At 44.5% G+C, this 27,931-nt stretch overlaps 3 protein-coding genes across 3 annotated transcripts in view; 2 read left to right on the top strand and 1 right to left on the bottom strand.

Moving 5' to 3' along the window:
- LOC126565883 (uncharacterized) overlaps nt 1-27,931 on the top strand; it is a 482,940-nt gene that overhangs the window by 82,535 nt on the left and 372,474 nt on the right. The gene's annotated exons all lie outside the window — the stretch shown is intronic.
- LOC126556803 (uncharacterized) lies at nt 155-27,143 on the top strand. Its single transcript, XM_050212320.1, has 7 exons — nt 155-235; nt 10,844-11,003; nt 23,130-23,191; nt 23,310-24,280; nt 24,363-24,795; nt 24,876-25,033; nt 25,342-27,143. The coding sequence occupies exons 1-7, from the start codon at nt 191-193 to the stop codon at nt 27,134-27,136; spliced, it is 3,624 nt and encodes a 1,207-aa protein (XP_050068277.1). The 5' UTR covers nt 155-190; the 3' UTR covers nt 27,137-27,143.
- The window catches only part of LOC126559640 (laminin subunit beta-1), a 379,704-nt gene continuing 355,778 nt past the window's right edge, over nt 4,006-27,931 (bottom strand). Inside the window, exon 16 of the mRNA XM_050215810.1 lies at nt 4,006-4,018. The gene's annotated coding sequence lies outside the window, so the exon portion shown is untranslated. The remainder of the gene's footprint in view (nt 4,019-27,931) is intronic.

Below are 27,931 nucleotides of genomic sequence, written 5' to 3'. Positions count from 1 at the left end.
GTACGCCTAGGCTGCAGCCAGTGGTGTTTAAGTTTTAGCAACAACGGCAGCAACGATCCGCGATTTGCGATCCGGAAAGCGTTTGGAAACGGAGGAGGGACGATCAAAGATTGCCGATCAATCGGTCCAGCGAACGGTCGATCGACATCTAACCATCCAGCAGCAGCATCAGTACACCGACAACAGCAACATGGAAACGGAGGAAATCATCAAACTGGTCGACGGGATCTATAAGGTACGTTTGAGACAGTGAGGAAAAATATGAGGTGGGCGCAGTAAAAGTTGCTCTCGATGGATAGGAAATGGAAATTTCCCTTTGAAATTGTTGCCCTTTTTGTTTTGACTGTTTGTAGATTCTGTTGGTAAAAACTTTGAATCTGCTCACCTCATAAAACATTCTGTTCAACAAAAACTCACACTGACCAAAGCGGCTTTTTGTTTGCGGGCGAGTTATTTGGTATGGAATTTGTAGCTCAAAATACCGAGCCAAGTTTTGGGGGTGGTTAGAAAAAGGTTTAGAAGTTTTTGTTATGAACATCATTTTGAAAAACAGTTGAACTTGTCTGAAGTTTAACATAACATAAGGAGCAATTAATCTCAATACGTCAAATGAAGATTACTTTCTCGGAGTCGTCTATGGAATCAAGTATCCCTTCACGGGTGAAGCAATTACAAGTACGCGGCTGACGTCACGTTGTGAAAACGTTCTGTGCTCCACAGTTCGTCATTCTTCCCACATTCCTAGTCAAGCGTGCATATGGGCTTGGTCGTTGGTACGCTTCGGAATCCAATGGAGAAGACTATTCCCGCCACTTGCTGGCACATATGAGACGGTGCTGGAAAGAACTAAACCAGTTTACCGTTTACACTCAGCGCTACTCCACGGACCAGAACGGAGCCAGTGTTAGACGACTGTGTACGGAATGTGGGTTAAAGTGGATCAAAACCGTCCCGTTTGCCCGGTCCCAACCACCGTCGATAGCTTGCGAGGGCAATTGTATCGTTGCTGGCCGGTTTTGTGAATTTGTTTTGTTGCCCCCAGTAAGAGTGTTGGGTAGAGATCAGCTACGTCAGCGAACCTGACCTGCAGGATTACAGGTGTGGCTGTCGGTAGGTGTACACTGTCTAGTGAGCTTAGAGCGTAACTATTTATGACGCGCTAGCCTCGTGCGCCATTCCTGTGGAATGATAAAGGCATGAACAACTCCCGGCCGGAATGAGCCGGAATGAAAAGTGATGCCGAAGTGAGCATAGCATAGATTCTGCCGGTGCCAGGTAAAGGTTCCGGCTTTGACGTACAATCAGTGCCAACCACTGACCTGTGGAAAGCTCTAGTAGGAGCACCCCGAGACTTACGGACAATCTAAACTGCTCCGAAAACATTGCGATTTTGCTTCGCAAAGTTGTAAACGTTCGTAGATCTGTATGACATCAGTTGAATGGCTGCTGTCCGGTACGCTTCGTCCTCAAAGCTTTTTCATAGACCAGGCACACTTCGCTAGTGCCTGGTACTGAGGATATTGTGCATCTGCTAAAGCAAGCACCAGCTTTTGGGGACTGATGAATTGTGTCCGATTTGTTGTAGCCGGTGTTACATCCTGTATCCATTTGTTCTTCTCTCAGGCAGAAACAGTGCTGGTTGTGCTGTTTTCGGGACACCGGTGCACACCAGTAGCAGCCGTCTGGGAGTGACAATGTTTAGTAACATTTTTTACATGCAGCTTGAGGACAGTGCACTTGGGGATAGATGCATGTTTGCATGAGGATTGCCGTTTTACGGGAGCTTATGTAAACGATAGCCACGGATGGTTGAGATAAAACGGAATGTCTGATGGGAAGTGCACAAACACGCAATGGAATTCATACTGTACGAAGCTTTTACGGTGCTTAAAAGGCCGATGGACCAATAGTGTGTTGTTGAAAAGAAAGAATATACCTACCTTGACAACTTTGGTGAGGCCATGTGCCCGTTGAATGATTTATTTTATTTTTTAGTTTAGATTTATTTCAGTTTTTAATCAAAATTAATGTATTTAACACAGTGTCACCTCTAGGAGCGCAAATGAAAGAACATATTTGATATGAACAACGAGCAAAACGAATAATACGAACGACTAATTAGTCAGCACAAATACACTTCATTTGGTTTAATGAAGAAAATGAGTTTCTCCGCCTGGCATCAGCTAAATTAGATAGAATTCAATTTGAACAAATGTTTAATACTGTTTCGTTGGCACTGCATACACGTTAAATATATTTAAAACAAGCATTCAAAATTCTCCTAAAAGATCCTTCAAAATGATTAGCTTTTCTCTCTTTCAGTTTATCATCTTTTTGTTTCATTTAAAAAGTTAGAAAAGCAAACCAAATCACAGCAGCATTTTAAGATAAGGACAGAAAAACTGAATCCTTCAAGTGAAAGGAACAAAATCTGCGTCTTATCTGCTCAATTTGTTGCTTCACTCGCAAGCCATTACTTGCTGCAGTCGTCGAAAATCTTGGCAATGTTCCAAAAAAAAAAAGCCGTCACCGGTTCATGATGTGGTGTTTTGTCTTGAGTGAGCAGTGGTTAAACATTTTAGACTCGGTGGTTGAACCAGGAGAAACTTTTTTGCCTAGGTTTAGCAATGTTTTATTATCATCGCTTAAGAGTTGCGAGAAAAAGAGTCAACCATAGCAAAATGGGAGAGATAAAAATGAAGAATGGGACGTCCTTGTACCAATTGCGAGCTGCTTGATTGGATGGATTATGCAACCCACACGCGGTTGGGGGTTTTATCGTTTCTATCTTCATTTAACGTTCTCTACTTGACCTAGATATTTAAGAAAATGGTTTAGAAAATAACAAAAAAAAAAAAACATGCGTCCTACCTAATACAGTTTCTTTTTGATAACAATCCTAATTTTGTAACATTTTCAAAGAAGTTTTATGTGAAAGAGAGGCTTATATTTTACAGCTTTAAAATTAAAGTGAATTGTGTTACTTTGTTGATATAAAATAATACATTTTCTTTAACATGAAAGAATTGATTTTCTTTTTCACCCCGCAATAAAACACGCCACAAAAAGAAAGACATGTCAAAACAATCCAACCTCAATTGATTCAATCAATTTCCCATACGGGAAAATTGAACCCAATAAGATCCCATCCCCAACGCTGTATCGTGCCTCTTCATCATAACATCACTCGCATGCACCTACCTGCTCCGTGAATGATGAATGATGACTGCATCTGGCAGTATCGATTCACACATGCCCAAACCGTCTACCACCCGCCATCCCGTGCGCCGATCAAGTTTTCATTTCGCAAAACACTCCATCTGCGTTACATTTTCCTAGATCCGAGTGCCGACGAGTGCACATGTCACTTCCACGCTATTCCTTTTACTCCTAGTGTCTGGTTTGGTGGTGTGAACTTTTCCACATCAACCTTCGCAGTAAGTTGGGCGGCATGTGCCACTAGCCTGATGGCGCCAGACGCGAGTTGCCAAGTTTTCTGCAAACTTCGTCGCGAATAGAGATGCAAGTAACGGCTGTGCTGGTCTCGCACTCTTGTTAGCGGAAAAGCGTCTTTTTTTTTTTTGAGAAGTCACTCAACAGAACACTGAAGATGCTAACATACTGAGGCAGCTAGACATCTGCAAATTATGAGAATTTGATCTAGGGGAAGGAGATGGATTGTAAAGGAGGAGTAGAAAGATAAACTAGCAGCATACTTCATACATCAGGATGGGCATGCCATTTTGCAAAGTTTGTCGTTTGCTGTGTCATGTGATTTATGAAGAGTTGCTGTAGGCTGAGCGAAGTCGCCGCCGGGAAATTGGAGGCATGTTTTGGATAAATAACTTTCAGCATGAAAATTAGCATATTCTTCCAGAACAGTGAAACTTATACAAATTCTACTACAGTACAAGACACGTGTTGTGGAAATTTTTGCATACTTTTTCTCACAAAACTTACAAAAGGTGAAGATAAATAGTAAATGTGAGGCATAAAACGTTGTCCCTCGGACGCTTCTCTGTCCCATAAAATGTGTTTGTGTCTTACTCTATCAGCTAGCGTCTCCGACAGTGTAATATGATTATAGTATTTCGTAGGAATAGGAAGTTACGCTCGTATCTCCCGTCTACTTCCGGTGGAGGATATCGATTTGACACTGAACTGAAGCAAATGGAAACAGCAAACATGTTGTTACCAAATCGTATTGTCACAATTTTCTCCCATTCTTCGATACAGCGAGACGATCGGAAGATTCGGGGGCTTAAGAAACAGCAAGACAACCGTAAATTCAGCATGACCGAAATGGGACGTAACCGTGTCGAATGTTGGAAGCGCAAATGTACCGTACGTGTGTGTGTGAGCTATGCCATGCGACACAACAGAAGGTCCGGAAGGAAAAATCCTATTTACTACACATTTTGAGCGAGCGCAAGTGTTGTACCACGAAGAGTTGCCCTCACGTTTGACATTCCCGTACAAGCTTGTTCCTGGCCGGGTCACAGAAGGCGTACCGTAGAGAGGCAAGATGTACGATCTGACATCCTGGATGGTTTCATACGTTTCCGGTTGTGTTTTTGGTGGGGTATTAGAACGTTTGCGCTACTACACTTGGGAAGGTACGTGACACAGTCAATAGTGGAATGTACATAAAATTGACAATAAAATTGACAAGCACACAAACTTCGTTTTCTTGCCTGTCTGTAACCCCTTTTGCTTGTGTATATCGCCGTCACCTTGTGAGACAATAATCAGCTTCCGGTGATATCGTGTTGGTTGTTTCTGAGAAACTCTTACGGGGCAATAGGACATATCTCCTAGTGGAGAAGGGAATATTCACGGTCCAGTTGGTTTGTGGATTGCATTGGAGGCTTAAGGATGACCACTATGCTTGTCTGGAATTTTCTGATGCTCCCTTGTAGCACGATTTTCCATGTTTGTGCCAAGTTGCTGAATTTATGCTTAAGGCAGGTAAAATTCGACGATCAGATTTTTTGAGAAGAAGGTGGTTTACAGGTAAATGTAATTGTAATTAAATTTAGTATTCCTATCCTTATCAAGCTACAGGAATTGTCGAAATTGTACATTCCTACAAAAAGGCAACAGTACACACCATCCATCATGAAATCCCTGCGAAATGTGATAAAGCCCAATCGCAAAAAGAACAGGGCCAGCAAAAAAAAGTGAACTAATCCTCGAGCTACGGAGAACACAAACGCAAACAAACAAAAAATCCTTGCCACCGTTGGTCAGCTGGTCGGTAATCCGCTTTCGATCCTCGCCAATGCCCGAAACATTCAGGACACAGCTGGAAAAATCCCAACCATTCCACCATACCCGATTGCGACGGTCGACAGGAAAGTATAATTCGTACGGCGGATTGTGGAGACCGCATTACGGTCGGTCGGTTGAACCGATTCGAAATGGTTTTATTTGCACCTCGGTGCTAAAGCTGTTCCGTTCGGGGAAGAATCGGCCAGCCTCCACGTGGTTGGGGTGAGTTGGAGAAGTTCGTTTCTTTTGGGCGTGATAAAGGAATGGACGCTTTTCTGCCCCATCGCACCGTTCCGGTCCAGTTCCGGGTGCAAAAATTCAAACCATTGTCGCCCGGCATGTGTTTCCTCTTTGCTCGAGATTTATAGTTCTTGCGTGTGAGGTGTGTGTGTGTGTGCTGCTTACGGCTCTCTTGATACGACCGACACCTGACACCATTTCCGCTCGACAACCCCGCAGCGACAGGGCAGTAATCCTTGCCTTCTTTTTCACTGCCCTCTGGGGAGGATGAGGATTAAACGCTCTCTTCATCTTACGATGTCGCCTGCCGTGTAATGTGTGGTCGGTCATTCACATTTTGTCATCAGAAACGCTGTACGGTAACGTACAACTATCGCAAACAAAATACTGGAAAACCTGGCAGAAAACAGTTTTTCAGAAACCATTTCTAACCGTTGTTGGACTCTTTCTACTTCAAACACATACACTTTTTGAGCAACGCCTTACTACAAGTAAAGCGCCTAGATTCTAGCTGGTCCAGTCAATGACTGCAGCAGGATGTTGACGGTACATTTTATAGACCGAGTGTGAAGCTGCAACTTTATCCGACACCTGCTGGTTGAACATGGAGCACACATTACCAGCGTGACACCAAGTTCAGCTACATGTGTGACCGTGTGTCGTACGTGCGGCTTTACACAGTTTTGGACGATCAGGACGTTAGTATTACATGGTGCGGTGGATGGTAGGCAAATGGATAGCGGGAAATGATTTAATGCTCAACGTGTTACGAGTCACTTTTGGGAGAGTTGGCGTTGGATGGGAATTAAGTGTGAAAAATGAATCGAGCTTAGCCAAAATTAATGAAGTGTGCCTGTTTGAAACACCGGAACGGTATGAAGAATATTCAAAAGGGACATGAAGTTGTGCTTTTCCGCTATATGTTTTTGTTTGGCATTGTAGGCTTATCCTTTTATTTTCATTAGCTTTACATTCTTTTTGAAAAGGAACTTGTTTTTATTTGATTAAAGTAATGAAATATTATTTTCTTTTTCAATTTTGAATTTATTTATGCTAAAAGTTACCCCTAACAACTCAAAATAAGACTGACGGTGATATGACATGACTTCTTGAACTTTTCCTGTACCTTTCCGAGTGGCAAGTGTGGTAACACAGTAAAGCCATTCAAAAGCAACAAGTTATTGAATTAGCAATTCGTATCATAATACGCTTTTTACAATAGTTTCGAATGATTTCACAATTGTGGCACCAGGATTATTCTATTCCTGGCTGCTTAAAACCCGCTACAAAACGAAGCAGAGGAAATATATTTATACACCGCTGACAGGGCTTCTCTCCTGGAATCCAGCTGACGAGAAAGGTTGATGTAAGGTTTTTTTTTTGTTTTCTCCAACGATGTAGAATTAGTTTCGAGAACTAAAACTAAAAACCACCAACCATGTAGTTAGCTTTTAATGCTATTAGGCATCCATTCTGCAGGCGACGTGTGCAGTCCATGTAATCCGCACAGCTGAACTGTAGCTCCCGAGAACCACAAAGTACTGTTTTCGTGCATTACCAGCAACTCATGTGGGCAACTCATTTTCTCACCGAGTGCACGCATTCCACTCCCTTCAAGGGCTTCCGATTTATTTTTACACGTGATTCGATATTTTCGTACCGTTCAGATACTCTCGCTTGACTTTGTTCTGCCGTGGGGGTCGGTACGTTTGTCAAGTTTGACACTGTCCGATATTGTCCCTTTCAACCCTTTGCAGAACAAATAAAAAAAAAACTATTATCGCTGTTGGGGGCAGAGATTTCCATACAATTTTCGCTGTCACAATGTCATGTTAAGCCTTGGTATATCAGCAATTCCGTATTCGCTTGTCCTTTCGGCATCTGCGTCCTGACAACGTCCAGAGCGCACTGCATGGTTGAGCGGAAATGATAATTGCGCTCAGGATGTGTGGAAAAAGGGCTCGTTTTTGTTCGTTTGCTTCGTTTGATTTTTTTTTTCTTTGCTTTATTTGCAATGTCCACAGCGTTTTCCACCCGCTGAAGGTTTGAATGATTTGCACTGGGAATACGCAATGGCTCAAAAGCAATTTTTGTTATCGAATTTAAATAGTGTTTGCATAAAAAATTACATGCTCGAAATAGAATACACATGGTGGGACACGCCTTGTAGGTTTCCCCAGGAGTGCACATAATCTAATGTATTTGATTTTCGTAAAACAAATTTGTTTCCTGTGTTTTTGTTTGCTTATTTACTTTAAAATTAATACATTGAGTGACCATAACAATTTTACAATTATTTACCATACGAAAACATACTCATTGGATCTGCTTAAAGAAAAAAAAATTTCATCGTTTTCCTATTTGCAATCTCGTTTCAACCCTATTAAAGTAACAGGCTCACCTTCTTATCTTTCCCAATCCCATCCCCACCCATAGCGTAATCTGTGTGCCCATTTTTATGGAAATTATTATCATAATGATCATTACCCCGTACCAGCGATGGGTTCGAAAAAGTTTTTCCAAACGCTAATTACAATAATTTAGACAACTTGCAGCTCACGTTCAGCATCATCATCATCCCTAAGCCGAAACCAAACCCATCATCCTCTTATCATCTCTTCGATAAATAAGCATTATCAGCCCTAACGACGGTATTGATGACTTTTTCCCCCCGTCACCACGATCTGACGGGGAGGACGATTTTTGTGAGGCTTCTTGAAAGGTTTCACCCGCTCTTGCTTCCTTGCTTTGAGGTGGTTTCTCCCAAGGGTAACTTTTGCTTGTGTGTGTGTGTCGTCTCCTGTCTCTTCCCGACAGTCATCTCTTCAGGGTTCAATGGGTTTTTTTGGGGATAAGTTTTAACATCCGGTAGCGTTTCTTTTCGATCGCTGTTCCCTTTTTTTGGTCCAGCGTTCTGTGGGGCCAATCGATTGCATTCATTCGTTCGTTATAGCTCATTCCGTTTCCCGAGGAAGATATTTCGTTCGAAATGGACATAAAAAATGTGGCAACAAAATAAGTAAACACAAACACATCGGCTAGCGTCCCTGCAGGCGAGGGTTTGTTTTTTTGCTTTTCTTTCCTTTGCGGAAAGGGTGGCACAATCGGATTACGTTTGAGCTCAACCTTCTTGCGCTTGGTGAGCGACCCACTCCCACCCCGGGGTAGTATAAGGTAAGGGGTTTTGTTGTTTTTGTCTGGAAGGCACGGTTGGTGACGATGCGTCTCTTGGTGAGCCCTTTCTTTATGGGGAAAATTTTCTCCATTTTCCTCAAATGTGAATGAAAAAGAATATAAAGCCTACGGGGATATGCTCTTCTGGTGGGGGACTCTAGATATTCCATTTTTTTTTTGTGTGTGCATCCTTCGGTTTCTGTGTGCATTTTGGTTTATCTTCCCCTGTCCCTTGGTATTGTTTCGTTTCGAAGCGAGAGTGAAAGGTTCGACAGGTTTAAAATTACATTACAAAAGTTATCCCATTAAAAGTTGTTTGTCAGTGTGCTGGAACGAAACCCTCTAGAAGCGAGGGGGCATTCTATGAGCTTTCAATATAGGAAAGAAAGAAACAAATCACTGTTTTATACCTTAAAAAATTCGCTTTAGGTTCAAGCTTATAGAAAAAATTGTTTCACTTTGTTAACTGAGTATGTGAAATACATCCAATTCGTCAAAAATTCGTATCTGTTGAGTACCACATGTCAATAAATCATTGAACATTGTATGTATATATTAAGTCAATTAAGATGCCCTTTGGCTGTATATTTTCCGGTTAGATACGAATACGAATTCATCGTGACAGCTCTTACGATTTTTTCACTTTTCTTCCCTCTGAAATGGTTGGAATAGTGGGTCTAACGTTCTGTACTGCTGTTTGATCATTTTTTGATGAAAAATTATTTGAACTTTACTTCTGCTGGTATTTGAAATATTTCCTAAGCATTATCTACTAATACTGTTGTATTTTTACCACAGTTACTACTTGTACTGTGGTATTTTTTTTCTATACAAACGACTAGTGTTTAATTAAATTTTACTGTCACATTTTCAATTTCTCCTTGCTTCATCTTAAAGCAGTTTATTTTAAATTTATACTTGCTCCTTTCTGCGTCGTATTGTTCTATGGAAGGTTTTCTCCCAGTCCATAAAAGCTTACCCAACCTGCCCTCTCTAAACCTTCGTTGCATACCCGCAACACTCTAGTCACTCTAGCCACTTTGCATCTCGACCGAGCAAAATGTCGTGAATGCCGGAAGAAGGACAACCATAAACGTTTGACACGAACGCCCGGTGAGATGCTGTCGACGACGTTGGGTGGCGTTTGATTGATCGCGAAATCGTGCATTATGACAATTTCCATAAATTGCTCATGCTCATACCGGTTCATGGTACCGCGACCGTGCACGGATCGTAGAGTCAACGATGTGTGGTGACGTACGTGACTGATAGCATCTCATCTCGGTATGGTGAAATAGCTAATCCTGATAAAAAAATTGCCCTTCTAGAGATTACTATTTTGATGCTATTCACAAGAGCTTATATGGAATATAAAATTGAATAAAAAAGTGTCATTCAGGTCTGCAAGGTGCTGATTTCAACTATTGTATAACTTCACGGCTAAAGATCACGATCTGAGCAATCCATAAAGTATAAAGTTATCAAGCTTATCTAAATGACTAGTTACGAAAAAAGTTTATTACGTATCCGTAAGTCTTCCGACAGACGACCCCGTGTTTCCAGTCACGAATTTGATCTGGAGATTACTTCACACGGCTTGCGCATTGGATCTTCGATGATCCGCCGGCAGTGTGCAAAACCGTACGCGGTGAGTCATTCTCGTTCATAGATGATCCTCCTGAGGCACAAAGATGCCGCCCATTAGTATCGATATTAATGTCAGCGGTAATTGCAACTGACAACGGTGGTATACACTTTTCGATTCGGTAACATTTTTTGCGAACCTTCACTGTTCGCTTGTGGGAGTTGGTGTACTCCCGGGTGTGCTCGATGGATCTGAAGATGTGCACAATCATTAGACCGAGGTTCATTACCACGTTCGGAAGTTTGTGCGCTATGATGGTTCGCTATTTGACGATCGAAGATCGTAGACGCTTTGCACTGTGCAATACTCATTCTCCTGCTTACCCAACTGAACATTCAATGGTCCGTATGATTTCGCAAATGATCCTCATCAAAACCGACGGCACAACAGCAGCATAATCATGTTTATTTACGATACACACTGAAGCTCTGCCATTCACGGGCGATGGCACTTTTTACGTTACTAATTCTTTTTGAATTTGTACTCACCGATTCTTTCTACCCCTCTTTGCAGAACATATTGGAAAAGTTCAATCCCGGAGCACGACAGCTGATCAGCGCAGGCAAGGCGTACCTGAAGGCACTGCACGGGGCGTCCACCGCATCGAACGTTTTCAACGAGGCACTCGCGAAGATCGCCGTCAATGCACAACAGGGAGGAACCATCGACATTGGTAAGCACTCGGAACGCGTCTTACCTGACACCTGGCGATTCAAACGTCCTGCTCTTGTGATTTGTGCACATGATGAAACTTTATTTTAACCCGTCCTAGATGGTGTGCATGCAGTTGAATCGCCAATCTGTATGCTTGCTGACAATTGTCGATCATTAACGCACGTTTGTGCATTCTTGCAACCAATGCAATGCATCTGAGCGCTTGGTATCGATCCAAGCGGACATATCATCGGTCCATTTACTGCAAAACTTGTGGTGCAATTCAGCCTTTGATATTTCCCCTTCTGCTTAATGCGTTCGCTAATGTGCAGCGCTCGGTCGTGTGTCCTTGTGCACCACGGAGGGAACCCGTTTATGCGAGCATGTATTCACATTCACACGATCTCAAGCAAACTGCGAACAGGTTGTGGGAAGGTTAACTTAATTTTTCCAGTTTTTTTTTTATTTGCAAAATACATTCATGGGAGTGGAATGCTTTTCCTGCTGAGTAGCAGATTGAAGTGGAAATAAATTATGATGTTTCCGGTCATACATTTTTTCTTAAGTATTTTGGTTTATTATTCGTTGACATGCGCTCTTGCACTCCAGAGCAGTCGTTGAGGGGGATTAAAAATCAGCTCAAAGCTCTTTTAAATGGACGGTAATTAAATAAACTTAGGAATATTGTATGAAGTTTGGTACACAATTTCTTGGAATATGATTCGTAGGATAAAATGTCGATTAATTTTAGAAAAAAAGGCTTTGGAGTGCAGTTGCTGAATTATAGAGTAAATTTTGATACATTTTTGGATCTATAAAACATAATTCCCACATCAAATGCCCCACGAATTCTTCTGTATGATTGCATTCATCGTAAACATGTCACGTCGAGATAGGTTGAGTGCACTTAGAAATTGAATTCCAGGAAATTAATCTAATTTCAACAAACTGGAAATGGGATCGCTTCCCGACTAGCGAGCAGTTTCCAATTCAGCAAGAGAAGAAATTAAATTCGCCCAACAACAAAAAAAAAAAAGCTCCATATTTGACGACTAATCTTATCAGCCAATATTAAGGATGTCGAGATGTGCTGCCGGTCCGTACATCATCCGTGTATGCATCTGTCAATGAAAGAAATCCATTTTCTTCTCCTCTACGCTTTGCTGCGTGCTTCCTCACGGGCCGAAACGAAAAAGTCACCTTGAATGCCGGAAAAGTAGGAAAAAAGCATTCCTGTTCTAAGAGGACTGCAAATTCTGCTCTTAGGCTTCACCGACTCCAGAAGCCTTAAATTGAAAATGAAAAATCAACAAACCTCTTTCTATCGTTGTGCTCAACTGTCTCAGCTTCCAGGCGATACCTGTAGAATCCTGTGACTGGGTGAGTTTTGTGAGTGTGTTTTCCATCTACGAAGCGAGAATCCAGCACCGTATGAGCGCTTTTGCTGGTAATTTCTTTTCCCATCTATATTTTCTTTCCATTTGCTGCTACGAGCTTTTTTCCTGTACCTTCACTGTTGACTCCTTTTGCTCATTCAATTTCCCAACACTACATCAGATTGTGTGGTGCTGATGAGGTGGAAAATTCAATGAAACCTCACCATATGTCTGCCGCTAGCTTTCGGAGCTTTCCCTGCTCAAACCAGGAAGACAGAAAAGTAGTTGTGAAGGAAAAAAAATGGGTAAAAGAACTACGATAACCAAATATCACTTCGTACGATCTAGCCGTACGATTTGGCAAGGTGTGCGGCTATGTGCTTTTCAGATATCGGTACTACGATAGTGGGGCAAAAAGCACGCAGTGCAAATGAAATGTGTTCGCTGGCTTGGGCTCTTCAGGCAGCAATCGTTTCGTTTTCTGTGTGAGTGATTTAAGCATTATGCAGCTCGATTTACTTTACGGTGCATTTGGCACGAGATTTTTATCGTTTGCAGTCGTATCGGTACTATTGGAGGAAAAATGCCATGCGCGTATTGTAGGAAGTGCTTGGAAGTAGCTTGTTTATACACTGTTGGCACTATGAAGTCAAATATGCAAATAAGAAATCCGGATTTGGCAGGCAGAATTTAGAGGCAGAAAAATATAATTTCTGTTTATTATAAAATGTCTTTTCCGTTATTTATAAAATCCCATTTATTGGAACGTGAAAGCATTGTAAACGACAGCTAAAATCACAGCACAAATTGGAATAGATGATATTTATTAGTGTAAATTAATATAATCATCGTTCCGTTCATCGACATCATCAACTAGATGCTCCATCGCTGTTTGTAGCATCACGGAAGAACCGATTAATCTATTGATTGCCACGCCTGTCATGGATATCATCCTCGGGCCTTCCGCTCCAAAAACACGCCATGGTTATGGTTTCATCAATTAGCAGCATTTGCTGCAACCAGTCTCTGATATCACCACCTTATTACCGGCCATCATACCTCTCGATTATCTCACCACCATCGCTTTATATACCTCTTATCATATTGTGCGTGAGCGCATCAAAGAGCTGCAGCATACCGTTCAAGATGGCGTGGCGATTATTTGTACTCTCCCATTAATACCATCGGCTAACGCTAGAGGAATGAGGCAGATTTTTGTGTTGCTTCAGGAAACGATGGTCAACACACTGGAAAGTGTTTGATAACCTTCGTTCAAGTTGATGTGTCTTTGGAAGTTATCACCGTCCGTTTTCTCTTTGCACCTGCACACATTCCAGCGTACCCCATCTGATCGCTGTTAATCCGAGCCGATCGACGCGTTTTTGCCTACGCCGTGCGTGACAACATCTTCCGCAGCCGGATTCTCTAAACCGGACGGGCGGACGGACGGACCGGGCTAATGGTGCGGCTAGCCACCTCAATCAGTGTCCAATTACTGTCAACGGCCTAACAAACCCTGCAGGATCGCAGCAGTAAATAGCGTGCAGCGAAAGTGCAGCCTGTGTCGTGATGATGTACTGCAGAAGAATGCATCTGCAAACCACTCTCACTTGTGGACCGAGACAGGACTGCTGATCGAAGGTGGTACTTCCTGTCGAGGAACCCCGCATACCTTGTTGCATTACTTTTTGCATCTTTCCTGCCGCCTCGGTTCGCTTGAGTGCGTGTGTTGGTGAACTTTATTGCGGCAATGTCTGCAACCGATGCACGTGCACTCTCTACGATCGGTGGATTTTTGATTGATTGGCTGCCCGCAGTATGCATCTAGCGGCAGTGGAGATACTCGTTTAGATTCAGCCCGAACCTGCCGAATCGAATGCAAATCGATTGAACCACGGCTCAAACCGGCTCCTTACATATGCGGGATGAAATTCGAATTTTAGATTTGTTGTGTGCCGGTGCAGGTCCGTTTTTTTATTGTGATTATGTGTGCACTTGCACATTTGCAATGGGGGAAGGATAAAAATGCATAGCGGCAACCCTTCCGATGGGATGATAGTGTCACACGCTTCTAACGTTAGCGGCGGGCTGCATACGATTGCATGTGCGAAGGTTTTCTACGTGCTGCTACGTACCTACGTGTGTCGGTTCGATGAATCGATGAACCACTACCATCGACAAACATCGACCAAAAGGATGCAAAAAAAAAAAAACAAGAATGCACATTCATTTCCCGAACGTGCCCGAACGTGGTAACTTGTTTTGCGGGTGATGCAAAAATGTGCCATAGAGCAAAACTGGAGATGAAAACAAAAGCGAAAAATGGCACCGTCAGCTGCACTTTTATAACACACAAAAATAAAAGAACAGCCTTTACGGTAGCGTAACCTCACGGTTAGTGCCGGCGAAATATTGCGCTTATTTTTCAAGCTGGTTCATTATTAAAAACCGCACTTTTTATCATTGAATAAACAACCACCTGCAACTGCTGGATGCTGGTGTGATTGGGGAGAAGTTTGTCGCGCAAATAAAAAGGATCCCGTTGTGTGCCGTACTGACGATGCTACGGAACAGCATATCGGCGTACTTCGTTTGGAGTGCATTTCCTTTCGGGGGGGTTTTTATTTTCGTTTTATTATTTTTATCCCTTTTGTGTACTTCGTTAGCAAGTGCTGCATTTTGTGTTATTAAACACAGCTTTTTATTAGTTGATTGATTTTTTACTCGTGTTACGAACGCGTTCGTTCTCGTAGGTTGAAGTTTTAACCCATTTTCACTCTCTTTTTTTTACCGAAATACGTAAAATTAATTGAAGTTGACTATTTTCTTCAAACATAAAATTTTGGTTGTCATTCCGTCTCCAACCACCGAGCGATTAAGACGTCTTTTAAAGCGCTCCTAGGCGACGAAATAGGCGAGATTACGATAACAGCAAAGCCGTTGACCCAGAAATCACGCATCGTAAGTGAGAGAGTGAAACAAGTGCGAAGCGAACCGTGTGTTTGGTGTCCAGTTGTGCTCTCCGTGCGTAGTTGTCCCCGTGCAGTGTTGTGTGTGTAGGTGAGAGAGCGGTGCCGCGTATAAGTACTCTCGCTACTTGCGCGGTGTACTACTTCTCTCACTAAGTGCCGTCCGGTAAGTTATCCTTACGTATCGTGTCATCCCTCTCCCTCTCATTTGTTCTGTGTTGATCCGTTAGCACCGGCTCTACCATGGAGGTAGAGCCGAACGATGGATCAGAAACGTGCTTCATTACAGTGAAGCGCAAAAATTCTGATCCAGGACTAACGGCAAAGAAAAGAACGGTTTTGTCTCACGGGGCCTCGTCGGCGTCTCCCGCAGTGGAGCCGAAACCGAGAAGCAGGGCGTATCATGCATCCTATAAAGGGGTGCATGATATTTTCTTCATGCCCAGGAATAAGCCCCTGGATGTAAGATCGATCACAGCATCGATCTATAAAAAATATCCAGGGGTCCTGGATGTTCTTCGGCTGCGTCCGAACAAGTTGCGGGTCTCTGCAAAAGACCGGGCACAGGCCAATATGATAGCGGCCGACCCGTCCTTTACGGAGGATTACCGGGTATATATACCCGGTGGATTGGTGGAAATCATCGGTGTTGTAGATGATTTCGAATACCCCCTAGAGGACATCCTAAAATACGGAGAGGGGGCATTTTTGCACCAATCAACTCCTCGTGCCAAGGTCCTTGAGGTAAAAAAATTGTACGCTTCAAGCTTGGTTGACGGAAAGAAGGTGTATCGCGAGACATCCTCGCTCCGAATCACCTTCGAGGGTACAGTCCTGCCAAATTCCCTTCTTTTTGAGGGACTTCGAGTACCAATCCGTCGACCATTTGTAACTAAAATCGCGACTTGCATTAACTGCAGTCAGATTGGGCATTCCGCTCCTTATTGCACGAATGCAACAAAATGCAGTAAGTGCAAAGGAGCGCACTCCACATTAGAGTGCAAGTCCGCAGCCGAAAAGTGTCTGCATTGCAATCAGCAATGGCACGAGGTAAACTCCTGTCCTGTCTACCGTAGAAGACAGGCAGAGCACAAGCGGGCCACAATAAAAAGTGCCAGGGGATCGTACGCCGATGTTTTGAAGACGGCCCCAAGCGTGAATCCGTTCGACCCGCTCTCAGTAGCAGCGGAAAACGAATCGTTGCCCAATCTGGCTCCACTCACGGGAGTAAAACGATCGATCTTCCCTAGGTTGCCAACAAAAAAGACCTTAAAAAAGATGCAATCTTTACCTAAAAAGGCACCACGGCGTCACGTGGAAACAACGCCACTCCCCCCACGGGACAAACCCACACGTGATTCTCGTAGTATTCCCTCCCAATCCCGTGAAAAACCGAGTCCCAAAAACCTGGCGTTCCCAAGTGAACCCAGATCCTTCTCCCAGATCCCTAGCCTAACAGAGATTCTCCAATCTCTGATCGAGTCCCTCCACCTCCCGCAACCACTTGCGGGTATGATCCCTTTGGCTTTCCCTTTCCTAAGAGGAATGGTCAAACAATGGCTGCAACAATGGCCTTGTCTTAGTATGATGGTCCGTATGGACGAATAATATGTCCAATGGCTACCATACTACAATGGAACTGCAGAAGTTTTATTGGAAAAATAGACCTACTCAAAATTTTATTAGGGCATCATAATTGCAATGTGTTTGCCCTAAGCGAAACTTGGCTCTCACCAGAAAAACAAATAACCTTCCCGGGATATAACATCATACGTCAAGATCGTTTTGACCCAACTAGTAATAGGCGTGGTGGGGGAGTATTAATTGGTATTCGAAGTAGTCACAGCTTCAGCAGAGTACCCCTCCCTACACCCGAGGGCATCGAATATGTCGCGATCCAGGCAAAGCTAGGAAATCTTGACGTTTCTATTGCTTCTATTTATATCCCACCGGGAGCCAACATTGACTCTGAGAAGATCAAAAAGGATCTTGAAACGCTAGCTACGGTTCTACCAAAGCCGTTTTTTATCCTAGGCGATTTTAACGCTCATGGGCAAGATTGGGGATGCTTGCACGATGATAACCGTGCACCAATCATTAGGGATTTCTGCGACACATTTAGGTTGACTATTCTAAACTCTGGTGAAGCAACTAGGGTGTCATCACCTATGGCACGGAATAGCGCAATAGACCTATCTCTATGTACGTCATCCTTAGGGTTGGATTCAACATGGAAGGTTATCCAAGACCCGCTTGGCAGTGACCATCTGCCAATCAAGATCTCTATTATCAATGGGATTCGTTCAGCCGATCCAGTTCCCGTCGAATGTGACTTGACGAGGAACATCGACTGGACGAAATACGGCGATCTAATGTCTGCTTGGCTACGCCGTATTGAACCCAGTTTCTCTCCAAACGAGGAGCACAAAAATCTCGTTTTAGCGATAAATGAGTGCGCCCTTGGTGCCCAAACAAGGCCGCCCCCACAGGCAAGGAATTTCTTAAGACCCCCTACTCCTTGGTGGGATGCGGATTGTCAAGCGGCATTCTCAGCGAAGAGGAAGGCTTTTGCCCAGTATAGAGCCACTGCCTCCACAGATCTATATGATCAATATAGAGGACTGGAGCGCAAGTGCAAAAACTTGCTTAAGGCAAAAAAGAGAAGCTACTGGAGGAGGTATGTAAATAACCTCTGTCCTTCCACTTCGCTCAGTTCGCTACAGAGCATGGCGAGAAGGATGCGAAATAGCAGAGCGTCCAACGAGAGCGAAAGAGTTTCCGGGGCATGGCTAGAGCCATTTGCTCAGAAAATCTGCCCAGACTTCGCTCAAGCACCTCCTTTCACTCAGAGTGCTCCTGGTAGTGATTCCTCAATGGATTCCCCCTTCACAATGGTCGAGTTTTCGCTTGCACTGTACTCCAACAACAATTCCTCGCCAGGAATGGATCGTATCAGGAACAAGTTGCTCCATAACCTTCCAGATCTGGCGAAGAAACGGCTATTGAGGCTTTTCAACATCATGTTGGAGCTTAATACCGTCCCGTTGGAATGGAGGGAGGTGAAGGTTATCGCCCTGTTGAAACCTGGCAAACCCGCATCAGAGTTTGACTCGTATCGACCGATTTCGATGTTGTCGTGTCTGCGAAAACTTTTTGAGAAAATGATTCTTTTTAGATTGGACAACTGGCTCGAGTCCAACGGCCTTTTGTCAAGTACCCAATTTGGATTTCGCAAAGGCAAGGGTACCAACGACTGCTTGGCGCTTCTTGTATCCGAAATAGAGCTGGCGCATTCCCGAAAGGAAATGATGGCCTCTCTATTTCTTGACATCAAGGGGGCTTTTGACTCAGTGTCAGTACATGTGCTGTGTCAAAAGTTAGAAGCTGCGGGCTTAAGCCCGAAATTAAATAACATCGTTTTTAACCTCCTTTCGGAAAAGGCGATGAATTTCGATAACGGCCATCTAAAAATTCGAAGAGCCAGTTTCTATGGACTACCACAAGGGTCCTGCCTGAGTCCCTTGCTGTACAACTTTTATGTCAACGATATAGATACATGCCTAGCTCCCGGATGCAGCTTACGGCAATTGGCGGACGACGGTGTTGTATCAGTCGCCAGCAACAACATCGCAGATCTTCAAAGGCCTTTGCAAACCACACTGGACAACCTAGAAGTGTGGGCCAGAAACCTAGGTATCGAGTTTTCGCCCGAGAAAACAGAAATGCTCATTTTCTCGTTTTTCTACGACACAGAGAATAATAGACGCAATAATTTGATAAACCCCCATTTTGATATACATATGTATAACAAAAAGATATCCATTGCCAGATCTTTTCGATACCTAGGCGTTTGGTTCGATAGCAAGAATGTGTGGAGGGCACATATTGACTATCTCGTCAAAAAATGCACTAGAAGAATCAATTTTCTCAGAACAATTACAGGATTCTGGTGGGGTGCACACCCATCAGATATCCTCAAGCTATATAAGACAACGATACTGTCCGTCTTGGAATATGGATGCATATGCTTCCATTGGGCATCCAAGTCGCATTTGATCCGTCTTGAACGTATCCAGTACCGTTGTCTTAGAATCGCATTGGGTTGTATGAAATCAACCCACACGATGTCGCTCGAAGTGATGTGTGGAGTGATGCCGCTTCCGCTCCGTTTTGAGCTACTGTCGCTTCGCCTTCTCGTACGCTCTACAGTATCAAACCCATTGATAATCGAGAACTTTCGAACACTGCATGAGATAGGTTCTAAATGTAAAATCATGAAAACCTTTCATGATTTTACTTCCTTACAGGTACACCCTAGCACTCAAGCTAATTCAAATCGTGCCAGCTTACCAGGGTCCTGCAGTTCCCGGTTTAGAGTAGACACCTCGTTGAGAGAGCAAACCAAGTCTATCCCCGATAGTCTTCGCAGGACAGCAATTCCCAGCATTTTTGTGGAAAAGTATGGCCATTGTAACAGCAACCATTTTTATACTGACGGATCCTCATCAGAGCAGGGCATCGGTTTTGGCGTATATAACATTGTATCCGAGGCATATTTCCAACTACGCCAGCCATGCTCGATATATGTAGCGGAGCTCGCCGCAATCTTTTACGCCTTGTTAATAATAAGTGCTTGTCCTCCAGACGAATATTTTATATTCTCCGACAGTTTAAGCGCTGTCGAAGCATTAAAATCTGTGAAGGCTATTAAGAGCCCGGACTACTTCGTAAAAGAAATATTAAAGGTCTTAAGCTCATTGTTTGAGAAATCATTCCGGATATCTCTCGTTTGGCTGCCTGCACATTGCGGAATCTTCGGCAATGAAAAGGCAGACCAATTGGCCAAAAAGGGTGCTTCGGAAGGGTCCTTTTTCGACAGGCTTATCTTACCTCACGAGTACATGCGTGCCCCACAGTCTCTCTGCATGGCTCGGTGGCAGAGTTTGTGGGACACCGATGAGCTCGGGAGGTTTCTTTATTCGATCACTCCCCAAGTGTCCTTGAAGCCTTGGTTCCACGGCATCTCAGGTGATCGTGCGTTCATTCGAATGATGTCTAGGCTTAGGTCTAACCATTTCGCTTTGGGCGCGCATCTCCAGCGTATAGGACAGGTCGACTCCAAAGTATGTGGCTGCGGCCTCGGATACCATGACATAGATCATCTTCTATGGTCTTGTGTGGAATACGAGGCTGCTCGACCCGCCTTGTTAGACGCAGTCCGGGGCATTGGAAAGTTGCCGGATACTCCAATTCGGGACCTGCTGGGAGACTGCGACGAGGTCTACCTGAGAGTAATCTTTCTCTTCTGCCGTGCTAACGGATTATTAGTGTGATCCCCTTTCCCCCCACTACTCCCACTGTTTGTCTGTCTTATATATGTTGTACCTCGCTTGTATGAATGATGATGGATGAATGGATGAATGAATGAATGAATGTATGAATGAGTACGATGCGTGAAGGGTTGGGTACCATATGGAAGCAGTTGCAGCGGCCAATGCTATGGATGGACATCCCAGCGAAAGGGAGAGGAAGACTTCAAGATTGGACACAATCAGGAATCTTCGAAATGGAAAACGATCAAGACCCCCGCTACCACCTGGACCACGAGCATGGAAACGCCTGACATACCCCGGGATAAGTTACCCTCACATGATAAGACCCTCGCTAGGAACACGACTTTGGCTTTGGATGACGGAACTTACGCAACGGAACAACCGAGCACACCCGGGATATGGTGCCCTTTCACAGCTCGGAGAAGGAAATGTCTCCCAGCAAAGAGGAAAGGAGTATACTAATTTTAAGTTTATTGTAAGCAATACGGCCTGGCCGTCCCTTATGAATAAAAAAAAAAAAAAAAAAAAAAAATTTTGGTTGGAATGAGTACAAATTTTTTAAAGTGATTTTTTATTATGGAACTGGAAATGTAATAGTGCGATACTGATGATTCCCTCTTTACCGATTTTTAGGAGATTGTTTGCAATTCATATTACAGATACGAGCAATACGGCCTGGCCGTCCTTTATGAATAAAAAAAAAAATAAAAAAATATTACAGATACGACTTTTTTTCGTAAGAAAGTCCTAGCCGTATTGCTTTCACTTATGACTACCACATAGTGATGTTAGTCAGTCCTCACTACGGTAGGACGGTCCGGATGGGATTTGAACCCCGCTTCTGCCGTTTGAAGACCGGCGCCGCTGTCACCTACACCGATTTTTGATTGTAGAACAATTTTCAACTTTTCTCGCGTGTTCTGTACAGCATCACCAAATAACCTTTCCAATTGGCAAAAAGTACACAAAAACTTGGGCGGCTGGTGGTATAGGCGACAGCGGCGCCGGTCTTCAAACGGCAGTATCGAGGTTCAAATCCCAATCCGGACCGTCCCCCCGTAGTGAGGACTGACTATCCAACTAAGTGGTATCGTTAGTCTAGTAAGCCGTTCGATGACCGGCGCGACCTCAGATGTTGTTAAGCCAAGAAGAGAAGTAGAGAGACACAAAAACTTGTATGATGTATGAACTCATTGCATGATGATTTTATTAAAATACGCTTTGCTCTTTGATGAATTTATGCTTTATTTATTTGTATTTTTGTTTTCGTTTCCCAGGTGAAATAATTTTTTTTTATATAAAACTCCTCCCCCCGGTTAACTCAAAAGCAAATGAATGTCCTTTGATGGTCAAGTGGAAAAATGATGTCCTTTGATAAAGTGAAAAAAAACTACATCCCGACAATAATGATGATGATGATGATGCAAATTGGTGCATATTTGCATGTTACTGTTTTTTTTATATTTGATCAACCAAAATTCGAGAGAAAATTCGCAATGGAAGAGATACTACACACGAAGCAACACATCATCAATCAATTTTCATGCCTGTTTTTATTTTGTTTCCGGTGAAAATGGGCCCCGTTCGTTTGCACACTGTACCGGCAGTCATTAATTTTATTTATTTCGATGTCCAAATGCGTGTGTCATCGGTTGCGCATAAAGATGGACGGGTTGAAAAAGCAGTCAACCATCCACTTACCATTTTACCCTGCTGGGGAAAAGTGCTGTTGGCTGGAAAATGTATCATTTAAAAAAAGAATTGCAAAAGGAAAAGAGCTCAATTTCAATGAATGGCAGGGTGGTAAATTGAAAACAAAATAAATAATCAATTGTTGCTTGTCGTTTCTCTCTCGACACTCTGTCAACCGGATGGTTTGGAACGGTATTGGTTGTGAAGTAAATTAAAATGTTTTGTTTTGAATTTACTGATTAATGATCTATTACTTTGTGCAGAGTGATCGACGAGTGAATTTTACAAACGCATAAAATAATTTGCAGTATGTGTTTGTACATTTTTGTTGATCCTTTTCTCGGTTCCCTAAGTCATTAAATTGCTTTTAATCTCCTGCATTCCTATGTGTGGTTCTGTAAACACGTATCAGAAAGGTATAATAGTGGTACCTTTCTACTACCTTAAGGCTTTTCCTGGTTGGTCGAACCGTTTCGAGTAAAAGTATGCCGGAGCTTGCCCACAGTACTTTAAGCGAGCCACAGCACACTCGCACTCAGAATGGTTTCACAAGAACCAACCGTTTCTTTTCGCACGACGGCATAAACATGAACACGACCGTCTAACCTTCCATTTTCATAAATCAACATTCCTACAGCACTACGATTAATGAGCAAAACGGCGAACGGTGGCTGCTGATGCCAGTGGCAGTTGTTAACCTTACATTTAATTTTCCACCCCAACCCTAGACTTCAGGACATACCACTAAGATCCTTTCTTTTAACACTGATTACAGGTTCCGCCTTGATGAACATTGTCGGTGTGTACAAAGAGATCCAGGATCAGCACATGAATATTGTAAGTATTGCGTTGTGCAGTTTGCAATCGGGCGAGATTAGAAAACTGCTTCGTATACTAACACCTGGTTGTTTTTGGTGCTTTGTTTTCTTCCTCCGGTTTACCTTTTCCCGCGCAGCTGAAAGCATTCTACGTCGATCTGCTAGTGCCGCTGGAAACGAATCTCGAGAAAGACACCAAAGTGGTACAGTTCGAGCAGAAGAAGTTTCTCCAGCAGCACAAGATGCGCTCGGACAGTTACAGCAAGGCGGCCGCTACGATGAAGAAGTACCGCAAGAAGAACTCGAAAAACACACCCAAGGAGGCGGAGAAGGAAATCAAGAGCATTCAAGCGTTCGAGGAGGAAAAGCACAAGCTGGATCAGTTCTGCGAGCAGAGTCTGAAGAACGCAATGACACAGGAACGGCGCCGGTACGGGTTTGTGTTGGAGCGCCAGTGCTCGCTAGCGAAACACTGGATGGCTTACCATCACTCCGGGCACATGATCATCGAAAAGTCACTGGACAACTGGAACGATGTGGCGGCGACACGCGAATTTCTGCCCCCGAACGTGGAGAACATGTTCTCAGCGAAGCAGGCGCTGCGGGACGTGGAAGACGAGGACGACGACGATCGGGAATCGATTGCGTCCCAGCTGCGCAAAACACGTTCCATCGATGCCTCCTGTCTTGATATGCGCTCGCTGGCAGACGTTGCCAACAGCACGCTCCAGATGCCGCGGGCAAAGTCCGAGTTTAATCTGAACAACAATACCGGCACGCTGCTGGGTGGTCACCATCACCATCACCACCATCACGGGATGATGATGATGGGAGGCGGCGGTGGTGGTGGTGGAGGCGGCGCTGGCAGTATGGTTGGCGGTGGTAGTAACGGCAAACCGGACATTTCGCACTGGGAGCGGCCCACGGTGAAGGCACTGTACGCGTACCTGTCGTCGGGCGAAAACCAGCTGAGCTTTCTCGAGGGCGATCGGATTGCGCTGGTGGGCGATCGGGCCAAGGGATGGCAGTTTGGGGAGAACCTGCGCACGCAAAAGTTTGGCTGGTTCCCGATAGCCTACACCGAGACCGAGCGTGATGATAAGGAGAGGTAAGTGGAAGTTGCCGCCAATGGGGAGATACGGCGAAAGAGGCGTTAATGTGGTATCATGTGTTCTTGTTTCTTGTTGCAGTATCAGTGAGTGGGTAAAGGCTCCACCGAGCGATATTGAGCTTGATCATACACCGGATACATCGCTCGAGAGTACGCTGGTCGACGATAGTCTGACGAAGATGTCTGGATCGTACCACGGAGGAGAGGATGCATCTCCAACGCGCATGTTCGGGGACACGATCCAGTACCGCCAGTCGAAGCAGTTCCGACGCCTATCGCGAGGTGAGAAGCCACCGAAGCCAGGACCACCACCACAGTTGCCGGCTCCCGTACCGACACCGGTTGTGCCGAACAGTTACAACGGTGGCAAGCCGCAGCGTCACGATGGAGCATCAGGATCTGGTGGGTCTGGTGGAATTCCACAGTCTAACAGCTTCTCGTCGGCCGGTGCACCTCCAATGGCTTCGGATAAACGCAAATCCGGTTCGGCTACGATGAACTTCAGCAAGCCGGTAAGAATGTTTTAGATAAAGTTTGAGCTATATTTTAGAGTTCCTTCTAACATTTCTGTTCCATGCATTCCTATGTGCAGCCATCGAGCAGCAATCCGAAACAGAAACGGCAAAGCAACGGAATGGCTAGTGCCTCGCTGCATAGCAGCAATGACAGTGGTTTCTCCAACGAGCCACAACCCCAACCGGAAGCAGATCTGTATTCAGACGAAGAGCCAGTGAATCGCGTACCGATAAGGTGGGTATAGTCTACTATTTGGAAGGTAATTTGCTTATTTCGGTGAAGGCTTACTTGGTGATTGTTACTATTTACATTTGCTATACTGTTCCTAATTAATTTACCAGATTTTTTGGTGCTTGAATGAGTTTTGGTTTTGTGGAGAGTATATGGGTGTAAAAAAAATCTATAATTAATCTTAACAACTATTTTATGCTGCAACGATATTGAAACTAACGAATCTGCAAAATGCGCTAACAGCGCTGGTAAAGGAATAATCAATCTGAACGCCCAGAACCCACTTGCTCACTCGAAACTATGCTCCGCAGATCGGCCCGCTCCGAGAAGAACTTGCTGAACGATCAATCGACCCTGACCAGGACGGGTGGTCGTGACAGCAGTGTCCCTTCGCCACGCTACCATGATGAGGACGATATCTACGGTACGATTGTGCCACCTCGACCACGCCACCAGAGCCAGATGATGATGCGTCAGGCCAACAGCTATGGTAACATTGCTGAAAGCAACTCGGGAACGCTGGAGTACGGTTATCGCTCGCGCAACCGCATGTCCTCGGAAAACCATCCGAACCAGAGCGATTCGCAGAAGATTAAGCGCACTAAATCTTTCTGGAAGTTCTCCAAGTCGGAAGACCACATCCTTGAGGGGATGGCCATGTGGAAGCACAATGACATCATACCGACTGGGCGTGAAAAGCGCGAGATGGAAAAGAAGGAAGCCACACTGAAGCGGAACATGCGCAAAAAGGAGCAGATTGAGAAGCAGAAGCAGAAGGAAATGATTGCGGCCAAGGCGGAAGAGGAACAACAGCAGCAGCAACAGCAGCAACAGCAGCAGCAGCAGCAACAACGTCGCAAAGATAACTCACGAGGAAATGCGAACGGTATGATGGATAACGAAAGCAACACGAGCACACTTGTGCGGGGTAACAATCGAGAGTCGCGCGATCGTGATCGAGATTTGCGTGAACCGGCCCGAGAACGACCACACAGCATCGCAATGATGCCGGAACAGGAAAAGTTCCCGATTACCAAATCTGACATTGATAAGCGCATCTCCAAAATTGACCAGGAGTTCCATCAGCAACAAAAGAAGGCAAGCCGTGGTGGGCAGGAGGAGGAACGCGGTGGTCGTACGGGACGAGACCGTGGAGACGGTGATCGCAAACAGTCGAAGGGAGGTGGTAAAAATGATACCAACAATAACAACCGCCACAGTTACGCTGGAGAACATCTGCACCGTCAGCATCAGGAGCAGGAACTGTACGGTGAGGCACCGATGATGAGCGGTAAGCAAGGCAAGCAGGACAAATACCGCACGACAGAGCGTGAAACGAACAAAAATCGAAACAATGATGCCCTGAACAAGTACTACCAGGATCAAACGTTTGACGACTTCTCGATCATTCCTGCCGACTCGATCATGATGCAGGACACAAGCTTCTACGATGACGATGGTATGATGGATGACATGATGCTGATGAAGACGGTTCGTCGTAAGGAGATCCTGAAGCAGTACTATTCTAGTGGCACCGATACGGAGCGCAACTCGTCCAGCTCCGACCCGTACGATTGTATCGTTGTGGATGATCATTTGGTGGCAAAGTCTGGCCGCGATCGGAAGGCAAACGGTGCCGATGGTTCCATGATGCGCATGATGACGGATCGGCGTGGAGACAAGAAGGATCGCGGTATGCCCGATGACAAGATGGCATTCTCCACGTTCCGTGGTGGTGTTTCCGGTGGTAATGGAGGTCGGGGTAACCAGTTGGACGATGATGATGATGACACGATGATGGCTTCGATGACGCTGGACGATGAGCTGATGGAGGAGGAACAGCAGCAACAGCAACAGCAGTCTCGCCAGCAGCAGACCCGGGATCGCCGATCTAAAAGCTCCAAGGGGAACTTGGCCGAATCGAAGTACGAATCGGAGCAGGAGTCCCGCATCAGTGCCAAGATGCAAAACAATGGTCAGCAGCAACAGCAGCAGCAACAGCAAAAGCGCAAATCCACCAAATCGATCGCCTCGGACGGTAAGGCGTACGGGCCATGGTATGACCTGTGGGGTGCGGATAGCTCAGTACACAACCAGAAGCTATAAACCGTGCACTACCGTCTTTTTTTTTCACTCCGTATGGTGAATCGATCTTTAACGATGGTGTAAAGATCGCGTTTCAGCCGAAAAGCACATTGCAATCAACAAACAGCACCATAACCCATTTACCAAATCACCCTAAAGACCTTCATGAAAACATTCTAGTACCATACCATTGCAACAGAGAAACTAAGACATCAGACACAGGGGACAGCAAAAGCTACGCAAAATCTTTACAGTACACATGACGCACCATTTCGGCATAGAACAGATGACCACCGAGTCGAAGCAACCGTACTACGTTGGTGATCGATTTGGTGGACAGTGAGACAGGACAGGATATGATTGAAAGACATGATTACCACCATGCAACCATTCCCAAATGCATGCAGCGAGCTGCGAGAGCAGTTGCGGTGCAATATTTTAGTCTTACAATAGTCGATAATTGAATCGTCGCGTTTTACCTTCACCTCAGTAGACGATCGATCGGCGAAGTCTGGTAGATATGTGTATAAGGTTACGATAGTTGTAAGAGTGGAGTAGAACATCCAGGTGAGAAAGGTTTCAGTGCGAAATGATAGGTTAAGACAACTTTGTAACCCTGTTAATGTTACTTTGGCCTTAGATCGTTGCGTTTTGTTTTACACTTTTCTCTTTTTGTTTGCATGTATTATCAAATTTTATTAGTGGTTGCGGGATGTACTCCAATGTTATTACTGTACTAGTTTTCTTTTTGTTATAATAGTCACCAGTATGATTGTTTAGAATTTAATTCTTCTCCCCCTCCCCCCAACATAGTCA

This window comes from Anopheles maculipalpis, chromosome 2RL (genome assembly GCF_943734695.1).
Source record: "Anopheles maculipalpis chromosome 2RL, idAnoMacuDA_375_x, whole genome shotgun sequence".
NCBI lineage: Eukaryota > Metazoa > Arthropoda > Insecta > Diptera > Culicidae > Anopheles > Anopheles maculipalpis.
This window is presented reverse-complemented; position numbering and strand designations above follow the sequence as displayed.

Excerpts from the sequence above, each read along its gene's own strand:
- LOC126556803 (XM_050212320.1), top strand. The coding sequence starts at position 191 with ATGGAAACGGAGGAAATCATCAAACTGGTCGACGGGATCTATAAG. Across the intron at positions 236-10,843 it reads TGGTCGACGGGATCTATAAG|AACATATTGGAAAAGTTCAA; the intron begins GTACGTTTGAGA and ends CCCTCTTTGCAG. Across the intron at positions 25,034-25,341 it reads GTGAATCGCGTACCGATAAG|ATCGGCCCGCTCCGAGAAGA; the intron begins GTGGGTATAGTC and ends TATGCTCCGCAG.